Source organism: Salmo salar, chromosome 29 (genome assembly GCF_965601325.2).
Source record: "Salmo salar chromosome 29, fSalSal1, whole genome shotgun sequence".
In the NCBI taxonomy this organism is placed as follows: Eukaryota; Metazoa; Chordata; class Actinopteri; order Salmoniformes; family Salmonidae; genus Salmo; species Salmo salar.
The window spans coordinates 9738437-9761281 of record NC_138319.1 but is presented as its reverse complement, the minus strand read 5'-3'; the positions used below and the strand labels follow the sequence as shown (position 1 = coordinate 9761281).

Sequence of the window (22845 nt, the reverse complement as noted above, 5' to 3'; positions counted from 1 at the left end):
AATTGTTGGAGGTTATGTAAGTGCACAGTAAGTAAAACACCACCTTCACATGCCATGTAACATGACACCAACCAGGTGTGCACGCAAGGGAGGCTTTGTCACAACTCTCCAGTCATAGGAAATGGTTTGATTTCCTTAGAGGGAGATATATGGGTTGTCTTCATTAGGCACCAAATGGAAGACAATGGACTGAAATGGGAAAGGACTTCCTGGACTTATAAGAAACGCTCATTGTCGATTTCAGTTGCAAAAAGTTTGAAAGCAGTTTCTGTTGCATGCCCTAATGAATCCGACCCTGGATTTTCTAGGGATTTTGAGGAGGGATTTACCCCGTTTCACATTGCACGATTACAAAATAGGGTTCTCGATCTAATCTATCATTGTAACTCATTTAATAGTAGTGTTTAATAATCGTATATGGAATGGGTAGCATAATGCAACATAAGGGTACTCTTTCATTCATTCATCCACTGAAATACGTTCTCTGGTTTAAATGGATGATGTAAACAGGTTAATAGTGCGTGAGAAAATGAGAAATGTGTGAGTGAGTGTAAGGTATGTGTGTACGTGCCTACACATATCGTGCAGAGGCATGTTGCATGCAACCCAAAATAGTTGGTCTGCATTCCAAACACTGTCATTTTTTTCACCCCTTCTGGATTGTAGCCAAAATAATAGAAAAACAAAAACAATATTAGAATTGTCCAAATGTAGTATCATTTTAAGCTGCGTATAACGGTTTGAGCTGCTTTACAAAAACAACAGGTTCTTCATATTTTAATCTTAATTTCAAACAAAAACAATCAATCAATTGTTTTCTATTTGTGAAACACCAATAACTTCCTAACTGGAAAATCCACATTATTAACCCCTGCATGTAAACATGTAATCTACATTGTGCATCTGCTCTAGCACTCCATTTGCTTTCACTAGTGTTCCACACACAGTTCTGGTGAATCATTGTGTCAGGTTGGTGGGTGTAGCTGGTGTATAAAGTCAGGCGCAGGAGAGCAGAGATGAGTGAAACAACGTACTTTACTCGACAGCACAAAGTAAACAATTTACAAAGTGCAAAAAGAACAGTTGCCACAAAGCATGGGTGATAAACAGCACCCGGTACAAACCAGCCGGAACATTCCGACCTGAACAAATAACAATCACACTCAAAGACATGGGGGGAAACAGAGGGTTAAATACATGACCAGTAATTGGGAAATGAAAACCAGGTGTGTGGGACAACGAGACAAAACAAATGGAAAATGAAAAATGGATCGGTGATGGCTAGAAGACCGGTGACGTCGACCGCCGAACTCCCCCCGAACAAGGAGCGGCATCAACTTCGGCCGAAGTCGTGACACGTTGACTGTGTTGCAGTTGTTTAACAATCTTCCCTTTAACCGAGTGTGTCATCAGAAGAGTCAATGATCCCTTATTTGACCAAATAATTGTGAGGTTTCATATTGTTGAATTCTAACTTTTCTCCCAACAGATTCCCTTTTTTAAAAGAGGAATAGTACAAGCTTATGTACAACGGCACAGTCTGCAGGTAAGCTTGGGCTGGCCTACTTGTCATTCACTTTCACTCATTACTTTTGCAATTTTGACCAAGTTTAGAAACCAATTCAGATACATTTTTACAAGTATGTTAGTTTTACATTCATTATCCACATCCACATTTTAAATATCATTGCATGTCAAACAGTTGTTTTCCATGAAATGTGAGATATTTTGTTCTTATTGCTGTTATTTACTACTTGAGAGGTCTTGCCCTGCTTTTCTTGTGACCCCTTGAAAGCTCACTGAGGCCCCACAGGGCTCAGTACTAGGTCTCCTGGTTGAGAATCACTGATATAGAATGCTGTATCAGAGACGGGTGGATGCTGTCCCGTCTAGTCAGTTAAGTTACATGTAGTCTCTCTGTGTTGTGTTTGGGCAGATGGGCTCTCCTCAGAGGGTTCTCCCTGGTATTCTGCAGACCTGTCTGTCCTACTCCTTGACCAGCAGGCTGGCTCCGAACTGGAACAAAGTCGGACAGTTCCTTATTGCTGGTTTGTACTAGTACTGTATATAGGAATATGGAATTAATATAATGGAACTGTTTTAAGTTAGTAATATTGTTATGGGCTAGTTATTATGATGTACAGTAGTTAGCCTATCACCAGTCTGTTTTATCTAGGAGAGGAGATCGAGGAGGCCTTCTTTCTAAATTGTGTTGTTTTAAACTCATCCGTCATGGGTGACGGAATTTCACATTTACACAGTAACAAACCCCAGAAACGGCCATGTTGTAGAAAGTTGACAGTGGTATCAATGGATGAATAGTAATCTGACAATGGTGCAAACATAGTCCTTCCCATATCTCCAGCCTTTTTCACAACCATAACCCTAGTCTCACTTTTTTTAAACATTACCCTTACCCTAGCGCAGCCCTAACTGCAGCCCCTTTTGAAAGCCCCTCCCTAATCCCTGGTATTTTCCCTTGCCCTTTTTTATGGCTCATCATGAAATTAAAGCGTTTGTCATTTACAAAGTAAGAAAAGGGGATAATTAATAAACTGTTACAGGTCCCATTCTCTTTGGCCTGATAACATTAAATTGTTTGCCTGTCTTTTGTGGAATTTTGCTTCTAGTTGGAAGTGATTTCGCTAGGCAGTTGCAAAGGTCACTGTTTAATCGCAGACCTGTTGAGAAGGCATGTCTATAATCGCAGTGACTCTGCAAATATGTTACACCACCCTCCATTACCTTCACCTTGGGCCTATTTGATATGATAGTGAGTATTTGATTCTGAGTTCACACAGGGCGCTACACACACATACACCCACAACACACACACACACCACACACACACACACACACACACACACACACACACAGAGAGAGAGACACTCACACACGTCTCACACACGCACACACACACACAGAGAGAAACGCACACACTCATCAATAGATGACTAGTGGAATTTTCATTTTTTTATTGAACCTTTATTTAACCAGGCAAGTCAGTTAAGAACAAATGCTTATTTACAATGACGGCCTACACACAGGCCGCTGTCTATTTCCAAATGTTTTCTTGCCCTTGACTGAAACGAGAAAAGGTGAAAATGTATTTGCACTTAACCTGGATTGCCTTTTGTTGCCTTCCAACATATTCCGCTATTTGAATGGATGGGATCCATGAACAGCCCGTCTGGCACTTATTTAGATTATGACTATGAGAACAGCGCTGCTTAGACAACTACAGTAATGTTATCATTAATGCTGCGTCATTACTGCCGTTTCCTCTCTTGCAGACCACCCAGCCCCCATAATCTATAAATAAATTAAGATGATTATTTTATGACTCCATCTCAAGAGCCTGGCCAAGAAGAGAGAACATTTATCTGAGGTCCTCCAAAACCTTAATGTTTTACATAAGCGTCCATGTCTTATGATAACAGACCGGGGGAAGGCCAGACTGTCCTTCAACTTGGAAGTTTGTTCCGTGCTAAACGCGACCTTCCTTGCCAACTTTATTACTTTATATCTAGTCTTTCATGGCTGCCAGAATGACACACACATAGACACGCACACACACAGACAGAGAGACACACACACGCGTATACACACACACATAGACACACACAGAGAGAAACACACACTCATCAATAGATGACTAGTACTAATCCAACTACATTGTACTGCAACAACACTACTGTAGGTTTGATTACTTAACCATATCTATTGATCTTGTTCACTTTCTAGGGAGGGAGTTTCTGGCTGATTCGGGGAAGCTCAACGCCATTGGTAGGTGTTTGAGTGTGAAGGATCAGCTGTTACACTTTCAGTATCCTTTACAACATTGGTTTAGAGGTTATTTGAGCTATTTAAGCTATTTCTCAAAGCCTTTAACCTTTAGCTCTCGAACCACAGTGGTATACGCAGAGCCATAAATAGAGATATAGAGGTCACTATACTATATATGGCTCTGGGTTGAAGGTTTCCTATAGTGGAAAGGCTATAATGACAATTCTAGTTGCTATAGCCAAGTGCATTAGGCTTAACTCTGAGTTATTGTTAATTGCTCAGTAAATTACAAATCTTAGTCAATTCAAATAGTCAATTCAAATAGTTCTCACGATGTATTTGAATAGCGAAGCTAAATAAAAAAATGTGTATCTGTACTCCAGCATTTTATATTTCAGATCAAATTAGTTCATATGAGGCGACAGTACAGAATGTCACCTTTTAATTGAGATTTGTGAAAATAGAAGATGGCTATAAACACTCTTATATTCATTGGATACTGCCATGATTATAAAAAAAATCATGAGTGAGATAATGATGATGAGTGAGAATGTAAGAGGCACAAAGATGATACCCCCGAAAAAATGCTAACTTTTCAGTTTTTCGTCATGGTGATTGGTTAGCATCTGTTGTTGTAGCCTCTGTAACTTTTATACTCATCATTATTCATGATCCATTCATGAATTATCTGAATTATGGCAACATCAAGATGAATTTAGAAGTGTTCAGAAACATCTCTGCTCATTTACGAAGAAAATGACTCCAGATACCATTCCCCATTCAGTTGCTATTGGAAAGAATACACCCAAAACAAACTGCAAATGCACCCAACAAGTTTGTAGTCAAAATGTTGATGTAGTCATTGGGTTCACGCGATATGGGACCAAATACTGCTAGACTACTTACTACACTGAACAAAAATATAAACACATGTTAAGTGTTGATCACAAGTTTCATGAGCTGAAATAAAAGATCCCAGACATTTTCCATTCGCACAAAAAGGGTATTTATCTCAAATTTTGTGCACAGATTTGTTTACATCTCTGTTAGTGAGCATTTCTTCTTTGCAAGATAATCCATCGACCTGACAGGTATGGCATATCAAGAAGCTGATTTAAAGCATGATCAATACACAGGTGCACCTTGTGCTGTGGACAATAAAAGCACACTCTAAAATGTGTAGTTTAGTCACACAACACAATGCCACAGATGTCTCAAGTTTTGAGGGCGCGTGCAATTAGCATGCTGACTGCAGGAATGTCAACCAGAGCTATTGCTAGAGAATGTTCTGAAACAAAGTTCTTCCATGGCCTGCATACTCACCAGACATGTCACATATTGAGCATATAAGGGATGCTCTGGATTGACGTGTACGACAGCTTGATCCAGTTACCGGCAATATCCAGCAACTTTGCAGAGCCATTGAAGACAAGTGGGACAACGTGTCGCGCTGCATGAGGCAAATGGTGGTCACACCAGATACTGACAGCTTCTACCCCCAAGCCATAAGACTGCTGAACAATCAATCAAATAGCCACCCGGACTATTTACATTGACACCCCGCCCCCCTTTGTCTTTACACTGCTGCTGCTCGCTGTTTATTATCTGCATAGTCACTTTACCCCTACCTACATATACAAATTACCTTCACTAACCTGTACTCCTGCACATTGACTCGGTACCGGTACCCCCTATATATAGCCTTGTTATTGTTATTTTATTGTGTTACTTTTTATTACATTTTTTACTTTAGTTTATTTAGTAAATATTTTCATAACTCTATTTCTTGAACTGCATTGTTGGTTAAGGGCTTGTAGGTAAGCTTTTCACAGTAAGGGCTACACCTGTTGTATTCGGCGCATGTGACAAATTAAATTTGATTTGATTTCCAATTCAAATTGCTGGAGTATAGCTTTACTGTCGAAATACATATGGTGTACAGGACTGTACTGTACATATAAACTTCCACCTGACATTGATATGGCATGACGAAGTGAAAAATCTACTTGAGTAGAAAGATGTTAGGATTCGCCCCTGTACTGTACAGTCCTCATATGTATTTGATGGAATTATACTGAATTATATTTTGGGTTATATAGGCCACTTTAAAATGAAGTGTTACCGACCTCTAATCCAGCAGAATGACAAGGTTCTATGTTTCCATTGCCAGTGATGGAGCTGAGTGCCAATGAGAGCCAGCTGTGTGTCAGTGTGGAGGCCAACACTGTCCGACTCCCTCCAATCAGGGTGAGCCCAGCAGCCAGTCAAAACACCCCTACGTACTCACACGCGTGCGCGTGCGCACACACACACACAGCCATCTGTTAAATATTGCAGTAAAAAAAAAAGCTATTGTCTCACTGTCTGATATTCCATAGAACACTGCTAAAACAGAAGTACGTTCACTGGCAATTGTTTCCGCCCCAACACAATATCTTGTACCATGCATCACACTGCCAGACAGACATTAACAAACTACACACCTTCATCAAGTATTTCTACCTTAACCATTCATCAGGTTGTCATTATAATAATTTGTTCTCAGAGCCTTCTTTTTAAATTCTCATTAGTTATCTCTAGTTGTACTCCGTAACATTTACTTGCTAAGGATTGTATGGTTGACTTTTAGTTGGCGGACTTTGACATCCCTCCCATGGTCCTGAGGAACTTCCATAGCCAGCCAGATGCTGTTATCCAGACCTCCATGTCCAGCAACTGGTGTTACATTCTGCCAAGGTCAGTACTTTGACACGTTTTATTTTCCTTTTAAAGGTAGACTCAGCAATTTCACATCGGTCACGTAATCACATTTTAGTAGACACTTTTATACACAGCGACTTACAGTAGAGAGTGCTTATAGAGAGAAACGTATAATATCTGAAAATATACTGTAGCTAGACAGTGCCTTTGGAAAGTATTCAGACCCCTTGACTTTTTCACATTTTTGTTAGGTTACAGCCTTATTCTAAAATTGATTAAAACAAATTCCCTCATCAATCTACACACAATACCCCATAATGACAAAGCAAAAACAGTTTTTTATACATTTTTACAAATGTATAAAACATTTAAAACTGAAATATCACATTTACATAAATATTCAGACCCTTTGCTCAGCACTTTGTTGAAGCGCCTTTGGTAACGATTGCAACCTCGAGTCTTCTTGGGTATGATGCTACAAGCTTGGCACGCCTGTATTTGGGGAGTTTCTCCAATTCTTCTCTGCAGATCCTCTAAAGCTCTGTCAGGTTAGATGGGGAGTGTTGCTGCACAGCTATTTTCAGGTCTCTCCAGAGATGTTTGATCGGGTTCAAGTCCGGGCTCTGGCTGGGCCACTCAAGGACATTCAGAGACTTGTCCCAAAGCCACTCCTGCGTTGTCTTGCCTGTGTGCTTAGTGTCGTTGTCTTGTTGGAAGGTGAACCTTTGCCCCAGTCTGAGGTCCTGAGCGCTCTGAAGCAGGTTTTCATCAAGGATCTCTCTGTACTTTGCTCCGTTCATCTTTGCCTCGATCCTGACTAGCCTCCCAGTCCCTGCCGATGAAAAACATCCCCACAGCATGATGCTATCACCACCATGCTTCACCGTAGGGATGGTGCCAGGTTTCCTCCAGATGTGACTCTTGGCCTTCAGACCAAAGAGTTCAATCTTGGTTTCATCAGACTAGGGAATCTTGTTTCTCATGGTCTGAGAGTCTTTAGATGCCTTTTGGCAAACTCAAAGCGGGCTGTTTTGTGCCTTTGACTGAGGACTGGCTTCCGTCTGGCCACTCTACCATAAAGGTGTCACGCCCTGACCATAGAGAGCCATTGTTTCTCTATGGTGTAGTAGGTCAGGGCGTGACTAAGGCATGATGATCTAGTATATCTATGTCTATGTTGTGTTCTAGTTTCTTTTTCTATGTTGGGGTTTTTGTATGATTCCCAATTAGAGGCAGCTGGTATCGTCTCTAATTGGGGAACATATTTAAGTAGTTATTTTTTCCACCTGTGTTTGTGGGATCTTGTTTCTGTGTAGTTGCCTATGAGCACTGCTTGAGCTTCACGTATTGTCTATTCTTTGTTGTTTTGTTTTGTGCATTTCACTTGAAATAAAATATGTGGAACCCAGATCACGCTGTGCTTTGGTCCGTCTCTCCACACGGTCGTGACAGAAGATCCCACCACAACAGGACCAAGCAGTGTGCCCAGGAGGAGATGGCATCCTTGACTTACGAGCAGATCGATGAGAAAATATCCTGGACTTGGGAGGAGATCATGTCAGGAAACGAAAGCCTTCCGTGGAAGCAGACGCAAGGAGAGAAGGGAGGACAGCGACGACGCCGGGGTTCGCGGCCATAAAGACAGACCAATTTTTTTTTTGGGGGGGGGCACACGGGTTGGTCGGCGGAGCCGAGGAATGAGCCAGAGACCGTCAGGGAGTCGAAGGAGGAACTCGATGAAAGATTCCGGAGAAATGTGGTGGCGATGAGAGTGCTGCAGCATGGGCGTGCTGAGGAACGTGACACCAGTCCAGTGTCATCTGCACCGGTTTCACGCATCTGGCCTCCAGTGCGCCTCCCCAGTCTGGTACGTCCTGTGTCTCCTCCACGCACTCGCCCTGAAGTGTGTGTCACCGTTCCGGTACAATTTGTGCCGGTTCTACGCACCAGGTCTCCAGTGCGCCTTCACAGCCCAGGACGTTCTGTGCCAGCTCCTCGCACTTGCCGTGTGAGGTGTGTCATCGAACCGGTACCATTGATGCCGGCTATACGCACTAGGTCTCCAGTACGTCTCCACAGCCCAGTACGTCCTGTGCCAGCTCCACGCACCAGGCCTCCAGTGCGACTCCCCAGTCCGGTACGTCATGTGCCGGCCCCACGCATCAGGCCTCCAGTGCGCCTTCACAGTCCAGAGGTTCCGGCGACAGTTACCAGTCCAGAGCTTCCGGCGACGGTTACCAGTCCAGAGCTTCCGGCGATGGTTACAATCCAGAGCTTCCGGCGACTGTTTCCAGTCCAGAGCTTCCGGCGACTGTTTCCAGTCCAGAGCTTCCGGCGACAGTTTCCAGTCCAGAGCTTCCGGCGACGTTCCACAGCCCGGAACCTCCAACAACGGTCCACAGTCCAGAACCTCCTGAGATGGTCCACAGTCCGGAACCTTCTGAGACGGTCCACAGCCCGGAACCTTCTGAGACGGTCCACAGTCTGGAACCTCCTGAGACGGTCCACAACCCGGAACCTCCAGCGACGGTTAACGGTCCGGAACCTTCAGCGAGGGTCAATGGTCCGGAGCTTCTAAACACGGCGTCCAGTCCAGCTCCATGGCAGAAGCCTCCCTCTGCGCCGGTGCCCAGTCCAGGCACAGTGTCCAGTCCAGCTCCAAGGCCGGAGCCTTCATCGGCACCGATGTCCAGGCCAGGGCTGGTGTCCAGTCCCGCTCCATGGCAGGAGCCTTCCTTGACACCGAGGTCCAGTCCAGGCACAGTGTTCAGCTCGGGTCCATGGCTGGATCCGTGGGATGAGCGGATTGTTCGGCAGCCCACACCAGAACCGCCACCAAAGCTGGTGGATCCGCGAGCTGAGCGGGTTCTTCGTCCAACACCAGAGCCGCCCCTGATGCTGGTGGATCCGCGGGATGAGCGGGTTCTTCGTCCCGCACCAGAGCCGCCACCGATGCTGGCGGATCTGCAAGCTGAGTGGGTACTTCGCCCTACACCAGAGCCGCCACCGACACTAATCACCCCCCCCCCCCTACCCTCCCCATTTGGTTTCAGGTTTTGCGGCCGGAGTCCGCACCTTTGGGGGGGTACTGTCACACCCTGACTATAGAGAGCCATTGTTTCTCTATGGTGTAGTAGGTCAGGGCGTGACTAGGGGGTGATCTAGTATATCTATGTCTATGTTGTGCTCTAGTTTCTTTTTCTATTAGGGGGTTTTTGTATGATTCCCAATTAGAGGCAGCTGGTATCGTTGTCTCTAATTGGGGATCATATTTAAGTAGTTATTTTTCCCACCTGTGTTTGTGGGATCTTGTTTCTGTGTAGTTGCCTATGAGCACTGCTTGAGCTTCACATATCGTCTATTCTTTGTTGTTTTGTGCGTTTCACTTGAAATAAAATATGTGGAACCCAGATCACACTGCGCTTTGGTCCGTCTCTCCGCACGGTCGTGACAAAAGGCCTGATTGGTGGAGTGCTGCAGAGATGGTTGTCCTTCTGGAATGTTCTCCCATCTCCACAGAGAAACTCCAGAGCTCTGTCAGAGTGACCATCAGGTTCTTGGTCACCTCCCTGACCAAGGCCCTTCTCCCCCTATTGCTCAGTTTGGCCGGGCGGCAACTCTAGGAAGAGTCTTGGTGGTTCCAGACTTCTTCCATTTAAGAATGATGAAGGCCACTGTGTTCTTGGGGACGTTCAACCACTGTGTTCTTGGGGACCTTCAATGCTGCAGAAATGTTTTGGTACCCTTCCCAAAATGTGTGACTTGACACAATCCTGTCGCGGAGCTCTACGGACAATTCTTTCGACCTTATGGCTTGGTTGTTGCTCTGACATGCACTGTCAACTGTTCAGGGTTGAAAACTAATCACCTTTCGGTGAAATTCACTGTTTTGAATCCAAAATAGGTGACCTACGTGATTCGTGTAGATCCGATGACAAAAGTTTGTGCGGGGGAAGGGGGGGGCTTTGGAACAATACTGGCTGTAAGCGAACGAGTGATGCGCGTTTGGAGCAATACTGGCTGTATCCAAGGCTTAGCAGAATGCAGCATGCGACTGAAGAGACAACCAATTTGCAGCATCAGTACGCGCTCTGGAAAGACAGCAGAGAATTGGAAGGCAGTTTGCAAGTTACAGAAGCGCATCCCCTGAACGATAACAAAGAGGTAGGTGAGAAGCCTGACCACGGAGACGGGGGTGAGAAGGTGATGAAGCGTACTTCATGAGCTGTAACTGAAAAACAACTGGCATTTGGAAAGTTTGAGGTGTGGGAGAAAGTGTGGTGGAACAAGTATTGTTAGCATTGTTAAGTATCTTGCTAGCTGGATCGAATTCTGCGTTAGCTAGCCAGAGAAATGTTGAGCAACATTAGCCAACTTAACTGATCAAATAGTTGAGGTTTTGGTGTGAAAATTTGCTGGCTAATAAAGACTGACAGCTAGCTAACGTTACAACATCAGATGAGCTAACGTTAGTAACCTAACCAATTGGCTATAGTATTAACCGGTATACGACTCCTTGCCGTTCCTCAAGTTATAACGCATTAGTTGCTTACTGGACTCTTGGCAATCTGTGTGAAATGTTAACTAACAAATGAACTAACTACTATCTGTGAACTAATGTTTTCCCTTGACAGTATGTGGTTAATTTTCAGAATGAGTGAATTAGGTGAAAATGAGGCGTTGCTTGTGAAACAAGTGGATTCAGGGATCAAGTGTAGCTGGAGTAGGGCTTGGCTTATGCTGAATGCCACTATAGAGGTGTCGTGTCTTTGGCATCATTAAAGTGAAGACGGTTATTTTATCAAATCAATTCTCTGTAATTATTATTACGTGATTAAACTAATCATGTAAATGTAATTAACTAGGAAGTCGGGGCACCAAGGAAAATCTTCAGATTACAAAGTTATAATTTTCCTAATTTAACTCTTCAGATATTTTAATATCTGATCAATTAGTCTTCTAATTAATTAATTATTCTTTACCTCACATTAGTCTCATTCCAAACGTCATAAATTGTTGGTTATCTGCACGAACCCAGCTTTTAATATGAATAATCCATACACCAATTGTCTTAATCATTTATTTACTAACTAACTAAATAATCACAGAAATGCATAAACAAACAAACAGTAGGAAATGATAGGGGAGGTTCCCTAGTGGGCTAAGCCGATATGACGGCTTGGTGGACAAAGGGAAGTGGGTGTGGACTGAGAAGGGCGGGAAAGACAAAAGGAGTCACTACACAGTTGATAATTCTATTAATTGAAATGCTAATCCTTTGCACATGAACGCTCACTCATTCGGGAATAATTGAAATCAATATATATTTACTCCCAGTGTGTCGTCGTGATCTCTGTTGGAATTGTCAGTCCTTCTGTTGGAGAGTCAGTTCATCATCGTCTCTCTCTGCTTCCCTGAAGATCAAAGTCTTCAGAGTACCATTCAGAAATGTTCTCATAGAATAGATATTTCGGCAGTTGTCGGTCTTTGCATCCCAGGTTGACATAATTTCTAGCTGCAGACTAGTAATTAGTATCTAAGATTTGCTCTTATTCTGTCGGGATCGATAGTCTCAGAGAGTTTAACCATTTCCCGCCGTGAAGCCAATGCTCCACGTGGTATGGTTAGGAATTCAACAACCATTGCAACGAGGTACGCGTGGTCTGAAGAGGATTTCCTCAGGAGGGGGTTTTATTCGTAACAATAGAAAAGGTGGGTCTATGAAGCCAGATCATGTCTGTGCTCATGGGGGCGGGCCAGTGACTTAGTTAAACTTTAAAGGGAATACAATTCTCTGTCATTAAAGGTTTAACATCACCTTACATTATTTCACAAATAGTTGCATCTTTACTCATTCATTTTATACAAGAGTTAAATACAAACCCCATAATTGAGAAATGTACATATTCAGAGATATACTGTTGTTATGTGTTTCCTGTCCTCTCTGAGGTCACCAAATGAAACACACTCGTCATACTCGTCCTTTTAGTGTCCACAGACCATTCCCACCTTCTCAAAATGTGGACATTTTGTATCAAATTCCCATTTTGGGGATTTAGGAGTTTGCCTTGTGAAATCGCCATGCAACAAATAAGATTGGATTGCTTTCTTTAAATGTTTTATTTTACACATAGAGACTGATCATGTAGCTCATATATTCTTTGCTATTTAATTAGTTAAAACCTGCATTTCCCACTAGCAGAGTTTTGTGCATGTTTCAGGGCGGGGGGAAAAGTGTCACCTTTTTGGGCCTTTACCAGTTTAAATCCCTGCAACTGTTGGGACTGTATATAGACAGGTGTGTGCCTTTCCAAATCATGTCCAATCAATTGAATTTACCACAGGTAGACTCCAGTCAAGTTGTAGAAACATCTCAAGGATGATCAATGGAAACAGGATGCACCTGAGCTCAATTTTGAGTCTCATAGCAAAGGGTCTGAATACACATTTAAATAAGGTGTTTCTGTTTTGTATTTTTAATACATTTGCAAAAATGTCTAAAAACCTGTTTTCACTTTGTCATTATGGGCTATTGTGTGTAGATTGCTGAGGATTCTTTCATAAGGCTGTAACATAACAAAATGTGGAAAAAGTCAAGGGGTCTGAATACTTTCCGAAGGCACTGTACATTTTCGTACTTTTTTCATACTGGTCCCCTGTCGGAATCGAACCCACAACCCTAGCGTTGCAAGCACCATGCAGATTCTTTCTGTATTCATAATAACAAGTGTTACAAGCACACGGGCAGGGGTTTGTACACAGCTACGTGCACACAGGCAGGAGTTTGAAAACAAAGACACTGTGTAAACCAATGGAGGATGGTGGGAGGAGCTATAGGAGTACAGGCTCATTGTAATGGCTGGAATGGCATAAATGGAGAAAAAAAAACATTGCGATGACAGGTTGGATTGAACTGTTGATATGTCATGGAACTTGAATACTTATGTATGAGCAGAGAATAACAAAACGTAAGAACATCAAAATCAGGGTTGGGCTCAATTCCATTTCAATTCAGGAAGTGAACATACATTTTGTAATTTCAGTTTACCTCCTGAATTTACTGAATTGAAATGGAATTGAGCCCAAAACTGATCAAAATAGAATATAGGTTTAGGTTCTTAATTTGAGGTTTAAAAAGGCTTCTGAAGTTTGTAATTTTCAGACTTGATTTTCCCTTAAGATAAATATATCAAACCCTACAAACATGTCCATTAATTATAATCAAATAATAATTCACGTTTCCTGTTGCTGCGGGATTATTTTCCTGCTGTAGCAAAACTGGCTCAGATTTGACAAATTAAGATCCAAATGAAGGTCCGACATCTGTACAACCTGTCAATCTTGTATGTCTTTACTGATATGTTATAGGTACACTTGATATATAGCTTCCGTCTGTGTTGTGTGTAGCATGAAAAGGGGTCAGATCGTCAGCATCAGTCACCGGATGCCCACTGAGAGCCCCTTCCAGTGCTACGCTGACATCCAGAATCACTGGAGCAGTTTGGTAGGTTACAGCCTGGTCCCACATCTGTTTGTGCTGTCTTGCCAACTCCTATAATCACTGTCATGACAATGGCCATAGGAGTTGGCAAGACAGCACAAACCGATCTGACACCAGGCTAGGTAAGTTACACTTCACATGAACTACTCTTCATAAGGGCTGCCATGAAAGAGACATCTCATATGTCATAACTACGAGTTTTTCCTAACCACGTTACCTGACTAGGAAAAGCTCTGGGCCCTAGTTAAAGGTTATGATTCCAGGTTGGGTCAAGCTCACTTTAGTGAACCATGTGTCACTGTAAAATCAGACTTATTCACTAATAGGTTACCTACCGTAATTTCCGGACTATTAAGCGCACCTGAATATAAGCCGCACCCACTGAATTATTTGTTTTATTTTATTTTGAACATAAATAAGCCGCACATGTCTATAAGCCGCAGGTGCCTACCGGTACATTGAAACAAATTAACTTTACACAGGCTTTAACGAAACACGGCTTGTAACAAAAATAAATAGGCTTTAACGAAACACGGCTTGTAACAAAAATAAATAGGCTTTAACGAAACACGGCTTGTAACAATTATTTATTTTTATTAGTAAGCTTTATTTTGCACTGAGTCAATTCCTCACGCTGCTGTTTCCAACGTCTTATCATCGACTCATTAAGACCAAGCTCCCGTGCAGCAGCTCTATTTCCTTTTCCAACAGCCAGATCAATCGCCTTCAACTTGAAAGCTGCATCATATGCATTTCTCCGTGTCTTTGCCATGATGAGGGTGACAAAATGACTACCGTAATCAGAATGATGGGAAGTTTGAGAGCACTCGATTTAATTTAAACAGTAAACAAAAAAGTTGTTTGACCTTAACCCGTTCGGCAATTCCATTGGTCTAATGAAAGCTTCATGCCGCAAAAAACTGAGCACGTCACAGAATGTTTTTTTTTAGAAAAAAAAATTGAAAATCCATATATTAGCCGCGTCATTGTTTAAGCCGCGGGGTTCAAAGTGTGGGAAAAAAGTTGCGGCTTATAGTCCGGAATTTACGGTACTGTAATTCGCTAGGCATAACGCCTGCTTGCTAGCTTATCTAAATGATATGTAGTGTCACAACCATGTCAAGTTATTTGGCATTAACTGATTTCTGTTTTGTCATCAGTAATGCAAACTCACATTGGCGTCACACAACACACACACACACACACACACACACACACACATGGACTACTCCAGGGAACTGTTGTTCTAACTACAACCACAGGACCAAACTCGACGGTGGTGAATGACATCCCATTGCTCACATCCTGTCTGTCAACATCTGTCAGCAACTGAACATGGACTTGGCCCGGCGCAGTGTGTATGCTTTAGTGTGCCTGTATGCGTGTGAGTGTGTGTGTGACAGTGTGTGTGCGTGTTTGTGTGTGGACTTGGCCCTTCAGAATGACGGTATGACCCACTTACGTTGGCTGGAAACAAGCCATCAGATTTCACACCCACGCTGCCTAACAGTTTACTCTACCATCATGTTGTTAATTAAGGTCCTGTTGCTCCTAAAATGCCCAATGATAAACATGCATTGCCAAAGCCCTCTCCCCAACATGTGTTATTAATTAAGTATATTATAGTGCTGTATGACTATTGTATCTCAGCCTTGAACAAGAGCTCTCACTGGCCTGTGGTGTTGGGCCAGTGGATAGAACAAGTGGACGGGACAGCTGGCTGATAGTAATGCTCGACACGTTAGTGTTGGTGTTGGTCTGTCGTCACATCTGGGTGAGTGCTTAACATCCAGAGACGGGTCACAGACAAATAATCTCCCTTGCTGTCTCTTCTACTCACACCCTTTGTTTGACACTGCTAGCTTATACACACACACACAATACACACTCACACACAGTTAACGTATTTGTCCTTACTACTTCTTCCTGTTTTTTTTCTTATTTTTCAGTATGGCTACCAACTCCCCCAAATTGATGAGGAAGAAGTGATTTATTGCAACGTATACTTCAAACTGGTTGGAGAAAGGCTGTTCTCGTATCCTTTTAAGCCTGTGGTATGGATTGGGGCCCATCTGAGGCATCTGCCTTTGGCCCACCTGTTGACTGTTATGTTGTTACACTGACTCAAAACTGTCGCGTTTATGTCTACTCATGCAACTATTATTGTGATAAGGCACAGTTAGTGTTTTCTTGTAACTTGTAACCAGCATTTGTCCCTTGATAGTCTGTAAAATGAAACAATAATCGAAATCTGGAGAGAGAAAATATCAAAACAAACAGTGTAAAATGGTTCACATATGGTGTTCTTCAAGCCAGTGTTCACTCTTTAAATTCATTCAAATTTGGCAGACATTTCAATTCATCTTAAAGGGGCAATTACATTGTTTACAAATAATGGAGTAAAACAAGCTTATATTTTGGCTTCTGATGGGGTACAACAGTTGAACTAAACTCGTGAGGAAGTTATATTTTTCAAACATCAATGGCTATACATCATTAATTTAAAAGTCCAAAAATGGATGTACCAATTCCAGATGGGTCCTTTAAAGTGAGTTCCATCCAGACAGTGAACACGTTTCTTTAAAGGCCCAGTTCAGGCAAACTAGATTTTCCTGTGTTTTAGAAACTTAGCAAAAAAAGAAACGTCCCTTTTTCAGAACCCTGTCTTTCAAAGATAATTTGTCAAAATCCAAAAAACTTCACAGATCTTCATTGTAACGGGTTTAAACACTGTTTCCCATGCTTGTTCAATGAACCATAAACAATTAATGAACATGCACCTGTACCTAGTCAACAGCCAGTGGAATCGCGTGGCGCGAAATACAAATACCTCAAAAATGCTATAACTTCAATTTCTCAAACATATGACTATTTTACACCATTTTAAAGACAAGACTCTCGTTAATCTAACCACATTGTCCGATTTCAAAAAGGCTTTACAGCGAAAGCAAAACATTCGATTATGTCAGGAGAGTACCCTGCCAAAAATAATCACACAGTCATTTTCAAAGCAAGCATATATGTCACAAAAACCAAAACCACAGCTAAATGCAGCACTAACCTTTGATGATCTTCATCAGATGACACTCCTAGGACATTATGTTATACAATACATGCATGTTTTGTTCAATCAAGTTCATATTGATATTTAAAAAAAACAGCTTTTTACATTAGCATGTGATGTTCAGAACTAGCATACCCACCGCAAACTTCCGGTGAATTTACTAAATTACTCACGATTAACGTTCACAAAATACATAACAATTATTTTAAGAATTATAGATACAGAACTCCTTTATGCAATCGCGGTGTCAGATTTTAAAATAGCTTTTCGGCGAAAGCACATTTTGCAATATTCTGAGTACATAGCCCGGCCATCACGGCTAGCTAATTTGACACCCACCAAGTTTGGCCCTCACCAAACTCAGATTTACTGTAAGAAAAATTGGATTACCTTTGCTGTTCTTGTCAGAATGCACTCCCAGGACTTCTACTTCAACAACAAATGTTGTTTTGGTTCCAAATAATCCATAGTTATATTCAAATAGCTCTGTTTTGTTCGTGCGTTCAGGTCAGTATCCAAAGGGTGACGCGCGAGCGCATTTCGTGACAAAAAAATTCAAAATATTCCATTACCGTACTTCGAAGCATGTCAAACGCTGTTTAAAATTTATTTTTATGCTATTTTTCTCGTAAAATAGCGATAATATTCCAACCGGGCGACGTTGTATTCATTCAAAGGCTGAAAGAAAAAAATGGAGAATTCTCCTGAACGCGCTTCTCAGTCTCACTGTTCCCAGCCTGACCACTCACAAACAGAGCTGCTGTTTTTCGCCCAGAGACTGCAGACACCCCATTACACTTTCTGGCGCCTTCTGAGAGCCAATGGAAGCCTTAGAAAATGTCACGTTACAGCAGAGATGGTTTATTTTCGATAGAGATACCACAGATGGAGAACAAATTGTCAGACAGGGCACTTCCTGTATGGAATCTTCTCAGGTTTTGGCCTGCCATATGAGTTCTGTTATACTCACAGACACCATTCAAACAGTTTTAAAACCTTTAGAGTGTTTTCTATCCAAATCTACTAATTATATGCATATTCTCATTTCTGGGCAAGAGTAGTAAGCAGTTTAAATCGGGTACGTTTTTTATCCGGCCGTGCAAATACTGCCCCCTAGCCCCAACAGGTTAAGACACTAATAGCTTACAGGCGGTAGGCAATTAAGGTCACAGTTATGAAAACTTAGGACACTAAAGAGGCCTTTCTACTGACTCTGAAAAACACCAAGAGAAAGATGCCCATGGTCCCTGCTCATCTGCGTGAACGTGCCTTAGCCATGCTGCAAAAGAGGCATGAGGACTGCAGATGTGGCCAGGGCAATAAATTGCAAAGTCCGTACTGTGAGATGCCTAAGACAGCGCTGCAGGGAGACAGGACGGACAGCTGATCATCCTTGCAGTGGCAGACCACGTGTAACAACACTTGCACAGGATCGGTACATCTGAACATCACACCTGCGGGACAGGTACAGGATGGCAACAACTACTGCCCGAGTTCCCCAGGAACGCACCTACCCTCCTTCGGTGCTCAGACTGTCCGCAATAGGCTGAGAGAGGCTGGACTGAGGGCTTGTAGGCCTGTTGTAAGACAGGTCCTCATCCGACATCACCAGCGACAACGTCGCTGGACCAGACAGGACTGTCAAAAAGTGCTCTTCCCTGACGAGTTGCGGTTTTGTCTCACCAGGGGTGATGGTCGGATTCGTTTTTATCGTCGAAGGAATTAGCGTTACACCGAGGCCTGTACTCTGGAGTGGGATCGATGTGGAGGTGGAGGGTCTGTCATGGTCTGGGGCGGGGTGTCACAGCATCATCGGACTGAGCTTGTTGTCATTGCAGGCAATCTCAACGCTGTGCGTTACAGGGAAGACCTCCACCTCCATCATGTGGTACCCTTTCTGCAGGCTCATCCTGGCATGACCCTCCAGCATGACAATGCCACCAGCCATACTGCTCTTTCTGTGCGTGATTTCCTGCAAGACAGGAATGTCAATGTTCTGCCATGGCCAGCGAAGAGCCCGGATCTCAATCCCATTGAGCACGTCTGGGACCTGTTGGATCGGAGGGTGAGGGCTAGGCCCATTACCCCCAGAAATCTCCGGGAACTTGCAGGTGCCTTGGTGGAAGAGTGGGGTAACATCTCACAGCAAGAACTGCCAAATCTGGTGCAGTCCATGAGGAGGAGATGCACTGCAGTACTTAATGCAGCTGGTGGCTACACCAGATACTGACTGTTACTTTTGATTTTAACCCCCCCTTTGTTCAGGGACACATTATTCCATTTCTGTTAGTCACGTGTCTGTGGAACTTGTTCAGTTTATGTCTCAGTTGTTGAATCTTGTTATGTTCATTGAAATATTTACACATGTTGAGTTTGCTGAAAATAAACGCAGTTGACAGTGAGGGGACGTTTATTTTTTTGCTGAGTTTATATACTTCCACACTATAAGGTTGAATAATACTGTGAAATTGTGAAAATGTTGATAATGCCCTTTTAGTGTAGGAGCTGTTTTGAAAAGACTGCATGACATTTCAGCCTGTTTAGATGGGAGGAAGTTTTGGCCTGCCTGGTGACATCACCAGTCAACGGTTAATAGACCAATAAGAAAGAGTTCCAAACCTCTGCCAGTAACAGCTCATTTTAAGTTTTCCCCTCCCTACTCAGACTACTCCCAGGCAGTCCTATCAAAAATCTTGCTTGAGAAATTGCTATTTCCTAAGAAGCTGTTTTTGTTTAATTTTTGACCATTGTAATTGAAAACATTCACAGTAGGGTACTTAATTGTTTTCCAGAAATGATTTGATACTGAGATAAAAACAGATGCATTGGACCTTTAACTAGTCTGCTAAGATACCCTCTGAGCTGTATCCGGACTGAGCCGGTGCAGCGCTGTCCCAGGGTGGACCTCCAGGGGGCGCTCAGCTCCTTCCTATCCCACCTGAGGGAGAGCCTGCAGACTGTCTGTGGCTTCCCAGCCCGCATGACCAGCAAGCCCTTCTACCACACCACCAGCCTGCTCAACATCGCCTCAGCACAGGTACAGGGTGCACACTAGTGGTGAGCGGGTCAGCTGTTTGTTCACCCGCACATGCCCATAATTGCTAATAATCCACAACCGCCCGACTATATGTGATGAAGTGAAAATCTGAGGCCCGCACCCGACCCTAACCCGCTAATATAGAAAATGCTCTATAGGCTACAGTCAAAGACTGCGGAAAGATATTTGGGCAGGGTGCAGGACATTTTTGGTAGGCTATTTGTTCGTCAACTAGATCCATGCAGCTTCTCTTCTGTCATTATATGTTGCCCTAGAAGACTAAATAAACTCTTGCTCACCAGAATAATGTCTTGAATCGATAGAATGAATGCTTAAATCTAGTTGACATCGGTAAAGTTTTCTCTGTCAAATTCTTTCATGGAGCAAAGACCTTTAGGGATCGGGAGAAAATGCAGTAACTCCCAAAAAATGACATCAGTTTGATCTGTTGTAAGGAAATGTAAAGCTGTGAAAACAATCCAACATGTTTCTGATAAGATTTCAGGTTGGCTTGGATGCATATTTTATGTGGTTGAAATACTATCAGCTTTTATGATGCTGATAAATATAGTACCTCTACAGATGGTATCTAACTGATTCTCTCAAGATGCTGAAAGAAATAAATCATATTTCTCCACTCCTGTTCCCAAGTCAAAATGTTGCCTACATTTGGTGTAGGTTATTATTTTACTGCAAGAAGTGGTTAATTTTGCAGGAGTTAATATTAAGGCTATGTGAGGTCCAGATTTCACTTTCCATTTAACCCGTTTGAACAGCAGGCTACAATTCCCTTGACATGCCATAGGCCTATTTGAAGTCTACAGTCTTGTGACTGTTGAATTTGTTTAGTGCCTCACAATCATCACACATAACATAGCCTGCATTGCTATCATCCTCTTTTAGCACTTCAACCAATCTTTCCCAACATTACTTTTCTGGCCTTCTCTTCACTTTCACTCTCCTTTCACAGCTTTTTTCTTATTGAATTAAACTCCGACATTGCCCTTTTTGCCACCGTGGATTGACCTGAACTTTTTCTGCCCGTTCCCAAAAGCATTTGGCGATTGATGTGTAGGCTATTTGGCACGCATACAGTTAGGCCCTACAGCTTAAGCTTGTGCACTAATGCCAGATAGCCTAAAATAATGAGAGAGAAAAAACTCTATTAGCCTATACATCAGGGATGGGTAACTTTGATGGGTGTGGGGCCACAAAAAAACTGAACAGTGGCTCATGGGTCTACAAATATAAAAATTGAACAAGAATGATACATTTATGGATTTTGTAAGGTATTGTTTTCTCTCTATTCAACCCACCCGCCCTTTATCCACACTATATTGAATTACCCTAAACCCGTCCGGCCCGCGGTATCCGCGTGGACTGTAGGTTATGAGTCAACCCGCGCATCACTAGTGCACACTGCACACACACTCGTACGCACAGACACACTCACAGGTACAGGACTACAGACTGTCATTGATACAACGTATGTCATTTTGCACACATAGACGCACATACTGGTACTATATTGTGCCTTGGTGCAGCTCATATTTCTCTTGTATTTCAAATTACACATGCAAGATTTCTATGTTTTAGAAGTTTTACAAAAGAGACACTATCCATGATAAAGATTTTATTTTAATAGTAGATTTTTTATATTTCCCACTTTAGTTTTATCTGTAGAATTTATCTTCACAAAATAAGATTTACGCCTTACATTTTTCTAGATCCAAATTTAAGTTTGACAGTTTTTTTTATCCCAAACTGTCAGAAAGGAGGTGTGATGATAAATGTCTGGATCCTCCCAATAGGATGTGAGAAACGAGCAGAAAGAGAGAGAAGGCTCCAGTTCCCTCCTCCGTCCACCGACCCTTTCTGGTGATTGATTAGTACAATCTGGGTGAATAATACAAGGCAGAGAAAATCCTTGAATTTTCAAGTTGAAACAATGGCAAAGCGTTCTGCTAGCAGCTAGGTCATATCCTCCTCCCTGGGTCATATTCATTAGTACTCACCGTAGCAAAAGGTTTTGCAATGGAAAACAGCCATGAAAACAACTTCAGGTTAGTCCCTCCCTGTTTCAGTCCGTTTTGTGTCTGTTTGGTGCCTAGTGAATACGACCCTGGTTTGTTATTGCCCACAGATGTTGGTGGTGGAAGCTCTCGCTGTCAAAGTGAATAGAGTTTTATTTGTGCTGGACCTGGAACGGGACGCTGTTATTAAAGTTTGACAAATTATGTGTGAGCTTGTTGAAACACCCTACCCACTGGCCACAGACGTCAATTCAATGTCGTTTACCCGTTGGTTCAATGTAATTTCATTGAAATAATGTGGAAACAATGTTGATTCAACCAGTGTGTGCCAAGTGGGTATTTACAGTGTTTAATTAAGAAGTTAATGAAGTAGGACTTGAACTCACAGTAATACTCCGTTTTACAGGAGTAATAACTGTATATGTACTAGAGGTCGACCGATTAATCGGAATGGCTGATTAATTAGGGCCGGTTTCAAGATTTTATAGCAATCGGTAATCGGTATTTTTGGCCACCGATTTGCCTATTTTTATTTTTGTATTATTATTTAAAAATGTTTACACCTTTATTTAACTAGGCAAGTCAGATTAAGAACACATTCTTATTTTCAATGACGACCTAGGAACGGGGGTTAACTACCTTGTTCAGGGGCAGAACAACAGTCCAATGCTCTAACCACCTACCTTACATTACACTCCACGAGGAGCCTGCATGGCAGGCTGAC

General features: G+C 42.6%; 1 protein-coding gene across 1 annotated transcript in view; it reads left to right on the top strand.

Moving 5' to 3' along the window:
- c29h18orf63 (chromosome 29 C18orf63 homolog) overlaps positions 1-22845 on the top strand; it is a 41536-nt gene that overhangs the window by 10005 nt on the left and 8686 nt on the right. Inside the window, exons 4-11 of the mRNA XM_014180635.3 lie at positions 1490-1546; positions 1937-2048; positions 3745-3786; positions 5957-6033; positions 6416-6522; positions 13894-13990; positions 15937-16022; positions 19902-20088. Coding sequence (XP_014036110.1) covers positions 1490-1546; positions 1937-2048; positions 3745-3786; positions 5957-6033; positions 6416-6522; positions 13894-13990; positions 15937-16022; positions 19902-20088 — 765 coding nt within the window. The remainder of the gene's footprint in view (positions 1-1489; positions 1547-1936; positions 2049-3744; positions 3787-5956; positions 6034-6415; positions 6523-13893; positions 13991-15936; positions 16023-19901; positions 20089-22845) is intronic.